General features: G+C 36.5%; 1 protein-coding gene across 2 annotated transcripts in view; it reads right to left on the bottom strand.

The window, feature by feature from the left end:
* Window positions 1–664: 664 nt before the first annotated feature.
* TMEM135 (transmembrane protein 135) overlaps window positions 665–11410 on the bottom strand; it is a 192140-nt gene continuing 181394 nt past the window's right edge. For both annotated transcript variants that reach the window (XM_067289431.1, XM_067289436.1), the window contains 5 exons: window positions 8696–8759; window positions 7901–7977; window positions 6143–6241; window positions 4474–4541; window positions 665–3048 (listed from right to left, as the gene is read on the bottom strand). In XM_067289431.1, coding sequence (XP_067145532.1) covers window positions 2916–3048; window positions 4474–4541; window positions 6143–6241; window positions 7901–7977; window positions 8696–8759 — 441 coding nt within the window. In that variant the 3' untranslated portion in view covers window positions 665–2915. The remainder of the gene's footprint in view (window positions 3049–4473; window positions 4542–6142; window positions 6242–7900; window positions 7978–8695; window positions 8760–11410) is intronic.

Raw genomic sequence — 11410 nt, 5'->3', positions numbered from 1 at the left:
AGGCAAAAAATTACACCACACAAGCAGATCTGTTCCTGACTTCTGCGGGGCACAGGTGAGGCAGCTGCTCTCGGTACACACTCCTGAGACGCCTGCAGGCAACTTTAAGTAAGCACCGTCTTCCTGCACAGCCTCGCTAAGGACATTCAAAACCTCTATCTAAAAGCACTGTGATATTTCACTATTTGACCTGCTGCTTCCCTTCAGTCTCCCCCAGGATTCTTCTCTGCAAAATATAAGCAGAAGCTAGATGTGATTAGGCAGATGTGATCAAAAAATAGCAATGCCACATCAGGTGATAGGGAACTCTTGCCATTTCAGTCACATGAGACCCAATTACCCGGCCACATGGCAAGGGAGGGCTGGAGGCATGCGACTCTCCACCGCCGAAACGACCGGTTACGTGGCTTTCTCTGTTTAAAGAAAACACTCTGCAGCGTATGCCGATATTGTACAAGTACATGGAAAAGGACAGAGCTGAAGTTGTCAATTCATCACAGGTTTTGCATTATCTCTTCGTTTACATTGTGCTAGGACTTTAGATTTTGAACAAATATGTACAATTTAAAGGCTCGGTCACATTCCAAGCATTCATTAACCACAGAATATTACTTCTTTCATTCCTCCAGATAGCTTACTAACAACAACAGCCACCAAAAAGTGATTATTTTTCAAGCAGCAACTGTTTATTATTGGGAAAAACATTAGGACTTTATCTTTTTCTTTCTTACATATACTTGATTTGAATAAAAATAATTTAAAATGCTTTTTTTTTTATATTACATGAAAATAACTGGAAACAAGGCTTTTGGAAACAAGAACACTTAGACAAAACTGTTGTTTAGCTGCTGAGATGTAGTACTTGCATGTTTTAACTCAAACAGAGAAACAATCACAATTGTCATTCCAGTGAAGAAAATTAATCCATTTATAAAATATTTTGAAGTTTGAGAATGGTATATAGTTATACTAGAAAGTATTCATAATATAGTGTGTGAGTTCTAACATATTACCTAAAATATATACTTCTCGAACTTTACAAGGTCAAATATTTTAGACCATATTCCAGTGGAAAAACACTACAAATGTATTACAATCCTTTTAAGGTCCTTATGGAATTAACTTTTATTTCCTTTTGAGGAATTTTAATTTAATATCTCAAGCAATAAAATATTGCATACAAACTAGCTTGCAAAAGTTTATTCGCACTAACTTGGACAACTGCTATTTTAACAACGGATAAAGCACCTTTAGTAACAATGATAAAGCATCATCGTTACAGTAGCTCATGAAGAAGCAGATTTTGTGCACAGACTAGTACAATTTTCATGACATCTCTGTAAATCTGATAAAAATTACTGCATGTTCAGTAATAAGAAATTAAACTAACAGGAATTAAAATATGCTTAAGGCTGGGGTAGGATTACAGTTACAAGACAAAGATTCCATTAAGTAATCCAATTCACATTATCTGATAAAAACTTCCAGTATAGAGACTGTTTTCTTCTTTTCCTTTCTAAAATACATGCAGCGTACTGTAAGTTCCATTCCCAGGCTTACCATGTGTCTTTTTAGTTGAATGTGAGTATAGTTCAGCTTTTCATTAAGATGCTGGGGTAATGAACATCATTCAGCGTGACCTGAATGGACTTTATTAAAAAAACAAAAAACAAAACAGAACAAAACCCCCAAAGGTAATTAGCATGTCAAGGTCCCACTTTAGTGCACAGACTATTATCTGTAGACATATGCAGCGTGAAAATGAGATGGAATCCGAGTAGGTATTTATTTGCATTGAGTACCATATTAAACTTAATGTAATTGTCACAGTCATGGCTGTCTGACAGACCAACGGAAAACCACTCTGCACCGAGGACAAGGAAAAATACTATTAATACGACTGCCAGAACTGTTTTCTTGTAACAGTTGAACCTCAAGGGTCAGTTCCCTTTTAAAGGCCGCTGGAAACGCTGGCTGGTATTGTAGCCTGACAAACAAGCCAATCCCATCTAAAAAGACACTGTCGAGCCCTTTAAAAATAAACATTTAATTTCAGTATATTTTGGGTTTTTTTTTTCGTTTCGTTCTTGGCTTCTTTTATTTTTGTAACTGTCTGCTGTTTCCAGCGCCATCTCAGAGGCCGAAACGTTTCATTCCTTCCTCCGCCTGTTTTGCCGTTTTCCACTTGGCAGATGCTCCCTACCCCACCCTGCTGTTCCTCACGGCGCACGAGGCACTGCCCTTGCCTTTTTATGTTTCCTTGTCCACTAGCCGTAACATCAGTGGGATTTTCAGCCCTGGAATGTGCTTTATGAACTAACACGCATTTTCTTTTACTAAGGAATGCCTTCTTTTGCCACCATAGCCGGGTGAAAATATTGTCATTTTGAACAGAGCAGGCAGCGGCTCTTTTAAGAAAAATCAGTGATACAATTTAGAAAGCCGAGGAGACATTTTCACCAGACTGCAATAGTTTTAAGATCAGGTAAAATTCTGGACCTAAACTATGCACTATGTCTTCCTTTCTAAATTCAGAATTACTTTTAGTTTGACGAAGAAACATTCTACTGGTATGAGACACAGAGGTATTGAAATTATTATGCATATTTATGTCTTACATACATTTTACTTCTCTTCTCTAGATATATTACTCATTGATTTAATTCACTCAGGAATCTACCATACTGTCAACCAACTACAGTAACCCAGAAATATTCTTTATGTATGGAAGGGGCTTAATCATTAAGCCACACCTTCCTACAAAGCTTCAGTGTTTTTGATTCATAAAAAGCATTTCTCATTGAAATAATACTGAAGTGGAGCCCAAGCCCTCCTCCATATATATGACTGTTAAGTTAATTAACTTTTCAGGACAAAACGCTGATCACACTTAATGACAAGATACACTATCATTTTCAAGACAGCTCAAGCGGTAGCTCTGGTGGGACAACAGTGTGTCTTGGGTCAAGCCTAGGCGTGAAATCCTTGAAGTTCTTAGAGGCTTCAGTACCAAATACATCTAAAACTTTCCTATTCATGAGAGCAAACCTGAAAACAAAACAGACATGAGAAAGTGAACAAATTATTCATTTATTCATAAATAAATAAAATTACTATTAGAATGACTTCAGTACACAAAAGATTATCCCTATCTTCAAAATATAGGCTTCAGCTTGCACTGTTTATAGACTAAGGTTTTTATCTTTGGCGATATAAATTAAAAAACGTCTATTGGACAAATCTGATTAATTGTGATTTGTGATTTCATATAATAAAACTTGTGGAAAAGGGGAAAGGAGAGAGTCCCATTCTACTTGTAATGCCATCAAAAAACTCCAAACAAAATATATGACACTTCTTTCCCATCCCAGCACAGAGCAAACTCTGGCCATGCCTGCCTATGTCTGTATGACAACTTTATGGGTGTTAAAACTTATTCCTATTTCTTTACTTTTCAAAATTGTTGAGTGAAGGCCCTATGAAATGACCAAAGAAACTGACCTGGTGGAGAAAGTATTAAAACGACTACTACAGAAATTTGTTTCAAATAAAATAAATGAGCAGCAAGTCACGGAATTTCTTTCTCCCCTTCTCTTTCAACTAAAGCAATCTTAGGATTAGCACAAGAGGGAAAAAGGCAGCCAGAATTGGACATCCGCACTGACGCCATCCCTTGTGTCATGTCTGTACAGCCCCATAAGCTGCCTGCTCATTGCCTCCAGACATCCCACAGAAAGCTTCCCACTAGGTCCAGTAACATATTAAGTCATCTAATGTCCAGCTAACAGTGTAGTATGCCATGGGGCGTGTGGGTCCAATGTGCTCCAGGGACTGGCCTCTGAGTTCACTTCTATTTTTATAGGCTGGACAGAGAGAGAATCTAGTCTTAAAACTGCCCTTCAAGGACTGAAAGGAATGGACTGTATTCACAGTCCTGTATTCACAGACTGATCAAAGTCAAGATTTGCATCTCGTCTTCTGCTTTATTCCACATCAGTATAATAATGTACACTTTACCAAAATAAATCAATTACAGTAAAATCTAGTTTAAAAAGTAAGCATTTTAGATCCCCACAGCAAATAAGAATAAAATATATTCAGTAATATATGACAGCACAAGTTTATCCTTACAATAAGTGAAAAATTTTCACTAATTTTCCAAGAAAAAAAACTTCTTTCCCAACCAAAACAGATGCTCTATAAAAAACTGTTGAATCTTCAAAGGAATTTTATTTTCATGGGAAATACTCTGACATTTCTATTAATACTTTTAAAAACATAATAATATCATCTTGCAAACCACTGTACAACACTGATTTCTTTGACTTGTCTATTTGTTTACTTGATACTTCGCATAACACTGAAATCTGAAAGCATTCTACCTTTCCAGATGAACTGAAGAAAATGATTTAGAAAGTTGAATGTGACCAATGGTATGTTTAGACAAGCCATAACATACCCTTGTTTACTTACCTGCCCTTTGTTAGTCGCAAAAGAAATTTCCAGTATGAAGGTCGCAGGTTCTGAACTTCCATCACTGCCTGCAAGGAGAAAACCCTGTAAGCACCAGCTGCACAGGGTTAGGCAAAAGGCCTGTCTTGGGTATTATCTTGCCTCAAACAGTGGCCATTAAAGGATGGTTAGAAAAGAATATATATACAGTCAAAAAAAAAAAAAAAAGAGTCCTCTCATGATTCATTGACTGAAAGCAACTGTGATCACTTGCCAACATACAGCACTCGCAGTAAATAAACCAGTCACAGCTGAATTCAATGCTTTATATGACTACCACCAGCACAGAGTGACATTTCCAGAAGACTGTTTTTCAAGGGTGGTGGTAACTAAATTAGATCCCATTCTTGCACAGAGAAAAATAATCCTTATTATTCCTATGTACACTATTCTGCAGTTGTGGATGCCAAACAACTTCTGCTTTTTTATCCCCCACTCATTCTACCTTGTGTGATCTATCACTTTGTGTACTCATCTTAACATTTTACCACCCCAAATAATGTTAGATAACCAAACCCCTTGTCTTCTCTCCAAGTCTCTTATGAATATGATGAAGAGCAAACACCTCAGCATAGATCCATTTGACAATTTCCCCTTCTTTCCTCCCTACTAAACCTAGTAATTTATTTCTAGTTTTGGATTCCTATGTTCCAACTCATTATTAAGTAATGAAAAAAACCCTTCCCACTTCTCACAATAACTTAAATTCCTTTTAAGCATCATGCAATGGACCCTGCCAATAGCATTTTGGAGATCTCAGTACTGCACTCCTTCACATATACAGGCACATCTCATCTACTAAAATATCAGTTCATTTTGATGTTAGAATAAGAGATATTCCAAAATATTTGGGAGTGATAAAGTGGAGGAATAGTGGAGCTGTTTTCCCTTAGGCCCAGGACAGTAGAAGTCTTGTTCAGGGTCATTTTATATTTTCTTTATTGAGGGATTAAAAAAAATATATATTTCATTATGGAATAAAAAAGGTCCACAAAACATTCAATGGGATATTTAGGCAGAAGAACTAGAAAAGGTGGGATGTAGTGGAATAATGCAGAGTAATTTAGTTACCACTGTAAAGGAACTTTTACAGCTGATACACCAGATGGGAAAGGAACTGAGGATGAGGACATGGAATGAACTTGGAAAGGGCAAAAGATGAAAACTACAGCTTATTTCAAATTTAAAACTTTAGATTTCCCTGCTGAGTTCTCCAGATTCTTTCAAATAGGCAATCTTAATTAAAGTTAGCTCAGAGTGAAAATTTCCAATCGATTAGAAAATCATAACATATTACAGTTCATTGTTGGTCTCCTTGAGAAAAAAAAAACAAAACACACTTATGAAAGTCCCTACATTTATATCCTCACTTTGGGTCACTGCATTTTGAGCTCCTTTCCAAAGAAGTTTATATTCAGCTGTGTGTGAGAAATCTGAGTCATAGAAATGACCTTCCCCACACAGTAACATTCAAAAACGGGATGCAGGAGTCCTGATTCACAGCATCTTGCTTGAATCACTACATCACACTATTGTTTCTATATCATTGTATCCTTACATTCCTCATTTCCTTCAACATATGACTTAAACCAAAAGAACTGTATCTTCTGTTAGATGGCAACATACTTACTGCCTGAAAGCATATTGATGTGGAAATGGCATAGATGATGCTGTCTGCATGAGGAAAATAGGGAACTTTCCCTGCTGCAATGCCTTTGAAGTATATAGTCTATGAAAGTAAACAAAACATGCTGAACAAAATAGAGAAACAAATTACAAGTACTTTTTCCTTTATCATATTCCCATTTTCAAAGTAACGCGTTAACAGCACTAGCACACGCGCATACGTTTCTGTGTTTATGTCCACATTGCAAATGTGATATTAATTGAGCTAGCTTAAAGAACTTATCCAAGATCCTGGAATAAGTGCCTGTAAATGCACAGAAAAGGACTTGGCAAAAGCTTGGGTATTAAAAGGGTAGTATAGATCTTAAAGATAAAAAAGAGAAAGCTTGCTATGTTCAATTCTTCATTTTAAAAAAGCAAAAGAATAATGCAATAACTAGTCCAACAAAGTGAATATTCACTGTTCTTAAACAGCTTGAAATCACATACTTTTCTTTCTGAGAAAACACGTACAGTTTATTTTCCTGAGCACAGCTTGACCTTCCAAAGCAGCATACGCCTCTTTGGTCAGTTACCCTTGGCTTGCGTAAGATGATAAAAGTAGTAGTAATAAAAAAAAAAAAAAAAAAAAAGAACACACAGCACTTTTCTTATTTCACTGCAGCCACAATGTCTCAAAGTCCGGAGAAAACCATCAGCAATACAAGATAATATATTTTTTTAACAACTGATGTTCTAAAATTCAATAGTGATAACTCAGAGTTGCTTTTATATAATCATTACGGGAACTACCTTCAGAACTTGAACTAGGATTACAAAGAACAAGAAAAAATAGAGTAAATCTCCCCTTTTCATTTAACATTCCTTTTTTAACTTCTTTAAAATGAAATCAGTGCTGGTAGAGGAGGTGGATAAATATCATGAAGGAATGAAGTCCTACAGGTCAATGGGAGAAAGCCTGGTGATTCAGGGATGAAGCATAATAAGAGAGCAGTGTCAACTTATTCCAGTGGTGCTGTGGTGGAAACAGTCAGGACTAAATCTTGATTTCATGGAAAAATCACAGTGAGAAACCAGAATCTGGTTAGTGATATATAATCAACTTATCCAAAACCTACAAACATTCTTGAATTTTATTTTTTTCTGGGCTCCTAATTTCAACCAGTTCACAGAAATAAGGGAGAACAGATTTTCAAACCTGAAAGACTGGTAGTTTGACTTAAGTTCTCTTCAAAGCTGGGCATTCAATCATTTGAAGTATACTGACAAACAACAGCAGCTATAGACTAAAACCTAAGCTATTTTGAGTTATCTTAGACTGCTGAATGCCAAAATTAGGGAACAAAGGCAGGAAGTTAAGCTGTAGCTTTTGGCAATAAATCTGCAATTAAGGGCTAGTTCTGATTTATGTTTCTGGCAGAATGGACAAAATCCACATTCTTGGAACTTTCAGATTTAAAAATTTGCAAAAGCTACAAAGCAAAGGGCTACCAGAAAAGGAGACAGAGAAAATGTGATGGAGAATATGCATGGAGACCAATGGATAAAGGATTTTTAAAGTGAGTCACAGAAAGGAGGTTAAGAAAGAAATGAGGCCACAGAGTGGAACTGCCGCTTGGCACATACCTACTCAAATACACCACTACTATACAATATCACATTACACAGGAATGTTCTGACAAAGCCTGTGAAGTTCATTGTCTTTTTCTGTCTTGAAAAAACACCTGAAATAAAGAAATCTGGTACCAGGGTAATATCTTACCTCTACTAATTTGGAAGCCAGGTACATAGAGATAGTAGTACTTTTGTAAAACATCATAGAAATTCCTGCTAGAGCCCCTGTAACAATTAGAAAACATAACTATTATTAACACATTGATTTATTGGGGCTATCGCACTACGTCAGCACAACAGACGTTGCACAAGATTATTATTATTTCTATTGCTACACCACAGTTCAGCGATGTTCCTGTGCTGCCTCTCAAAGTATGGTTTATGTAATTCAGAAGAAAAACAGACTTTTGAAACCTTGAAACAAATCTGTTGTTCAGTGACCAGAAGCAGAGACTTAAATTTCCTCTCTCATCCCACAAACAAGTGAGAACTTTTCAAAGGTTCCACAGTGAGACAGATGCACAAGTAGCAGGGAAGGACCTGTGACACTGCACAAGTTTCGTGGCAAAAGGATCCTTCTTTGGATGCACAAATGCATATTCTGTCATGTGTGGAAGAGCCAGTATTAGAACCTCACATGACTAGTGCTTGGAAAATAAAGGGCACATTATCATTTGTGCATACAGTAATTTATTGTCATTGAAGCTGAACATAAATGACAGACATATCATTTGACTAAATTTTCCTTTACAATTTTAAATGCAACTCTTAATTTGAAACCACTTGAAACACTACTGTTACACTGAGGCAGCCTTACTATATACAGTCCTATTCTCAACACACAAGTCTGAAACAGGAATTGCAGGACAGACATCCAACTGTGTGCTCAATAGAAATACTCGCAGAACCCAACAGAGTCAATATTCACTTTTTATGGACTCACCAGCTACAAGTGCATGGAGCTCATCATCTAGGTTTCGTACCCAGCGCAGAAAGCAGCTAGTACCCTGTAGTGAACAGAGAGAAGCACAGCCCTCATTATTGCTCTTTCAGAATACATAGGCTGAAGATATTCCACTGTAAGGTAGTAATATAGCTCATAGCATGAATAAAGAATATTGTGTGATAATATCTATAATCCACAGTACCTGAAACATTTTACAGTGTTTTAATTAACAGCATATATTGTTTCAAAACCAGAGAGCAGAACATTCTAATTTGAATATGTCAATCAGACATACTAATCTAATTCAAATGTGCTCAGAAAAGCTAATCTTGAATTTAGAACATCTTCATTTGCTATAGTTGCCTAGACTCTTTCCCATGCCAAAGTCTGTTTTCAACTACACATCAAACACCTTGAGATTCTTCCATACATCCAATAAATTCTGGGACCAGGAAATCACATTAATTTAAAAAGTTAGAACCGCATATGATTAAAAGTCATACTAAAATGCAGAATAACCTGTTTGTTGACACAAACAACAATTCACAGCTGTTAAGGCCAGAATGGACGTAAGTAACTGTGGCTTTGGTTGCATTAAAATATATTTTGTTTGGATGACTGCAGGTTACCAGATGATCCAGACTGTTCCATGTCTGTCACATCCTCCGTATCGTTTTTTTCAGCTGTTCTGGAAATCCACACTTTGCCTACAAATTTTACCCCTGTTAAATTTCTGCTTGCTTCCAAATAGCTTGATACTTGCTAAGTAGGGTCAGACCCAGTGCTGATGGCATCGGGACCACAGTATGTAATTCAATATGATGGCCCACTGATGTCTGCTTTGAGATATGTGAGTCAGTTCATTGCTAATCCACCTAATGCATACCTTTCATAGAATCAAAAAATAATTTAGGTTGGCAGGGACCTCTGGAGATCATCTGGTCCAAGCTCCTGCTTGAAGCAGGTCCAGTTAAAGCAGGTTGCCCAGGGACTTGCCCAGTCGAGCTTTGAGTATCTCCAAGAGTGGAGGTTGCACAACCTCTCTGGGCTACCTCTTCCAGCATTTGGCCACATTCATATGAAAACATATTCCTTTATACTAATCAGAAACTCCTATATTTCAACTTGCGTATTTTGCCTTTCATTCTATCACTGTGCACCTCCAAAAAGAGTCTGTCTCTGCTTTCTCTATACCCTCCCATTAGATGCAGACAGCAACAAAATCTCCTCTGAGCCTTTTCTTCTCCAGCCTAAAGAAATACAGTTTTCCCAGCTTCTCCTTGCATACCATGTTATCCAGTGCCCTAATCATCCTGGTGCCCTCCGCTGAACTCACTCCAGTATTTCAACATCTTTCTTGTACAAGTGAGCCCAAAAATGGACACAGTACAATAGATGTGGTCTCACTAGTTATTTTACAGCATATATTTTTAATAATCAAATATTCTACAATGCCATTAATATATTGCACTTCTGACAGTCAGCTTTATTACTCAAACTTGCAATCTTATATAAAAAAGAAAACCAGGCTACCATCACTGACTTATTTTCCATAAAACAACATTTGCTGACATTAATTAACAGTAGAGGAGAACTCAAAATATTACTACAGCTACTACAATTTTACAAAGGCATTTCAGACTGCTTTTAGAGACAAGATGGACTTTTCTTAAGTGGTCCATAATGGAATTTCTCTGGGCCAGAACTGTATCAAGCATTTCATTATCTGGCTGTGATCCACTGTATGATTAGAATCTCTGCTGCTCTATATGCCTATCTCAAACTGAATAAAAAATGTAATGCCACCTAAATCCATATAAGTTATGGAATGCAAATGACAACAGAATGTGCATGCTTAATGAACTATAAATAAATGTCAGAGTACACATCACCCTCATAAAATGAATATCCATAGAATTAAATCATATTTTGCAGTTAGAGTTTTTAAAAGACTTCAAAGTCACCCCCATTTCAGCATTTATAATTTAAATACTATTTTCTCTAAAGGTACTTTTCTTAAAGTTTGAACAAAAATCTAATTATTAAATAAACGCTGAATAGACCATTTGCACATTGCAACCAAAAATTTTAAACTCAGCAACCTGACAATTTCTTATGTCTCAGTCTGATTGCAATTAAAGTGAAATTCTGTTTTGCTTATAAATAAGACTTGTTTTTTTTGATTTTCAGTAGGTGGTATTTACCCTGAATAATACAGAATTACCTTAACTTTTCCAAGTAAGTAAAGTAGCAGTTGAAAAATATCAAGTTTGGTCAAGAATATAAAACTGCAATAGCCACTTCAGCATTGCAGTATACAATATAATCTCCCTTAGAATATGTGTTTGGTCAGACTCTATTTTGACATAAATAAATATAATTCAATTAGCTTTGACAAATGCTATATTAATGTGCATCAGTTCACCAACTGTCATCTTATAATGGCAGAAGGGCAGATTTACAAGTAGTAAGTGCAATGTCTCCTCAGTTGTACATGATATATGTTCTGCAATCTCCTGCTATTTAGCGTCAAGTCAGAATTCCAGACATTTGAGCCAAAAAATCTGCAAACGGCTTCTCTATGGCAATCCTGCTGCTACTGCAGTCCCTAGTTGTATCTGCACTAAAACGTTTTTGTGCAACAGAAAGCCCCTTTGAAATCTGAGTTCACTTCCTCTGAAATACTCAATATCTCTTGATCCTGATATCATG

The sequence above is a fragment of the Apteryx mantelli genome, chromosome 1 (assembly GCF_036417845.1).
Source record: "Apteryx mantelli isolate bAptMan1 chromosome 1, bAptMan1.hap1, whole genome shotgun sequence".
In the NCBI taxonomy this organism is placed as follows: Eukaryota; Metazoa; Chordata; class Aves; order Apterygiformes; family Apterygidae; genus Apteryx; species Apteryx mantelli.
This window is presented reverse-complemented; position numbering and strand designations above follow the sequence as displayed.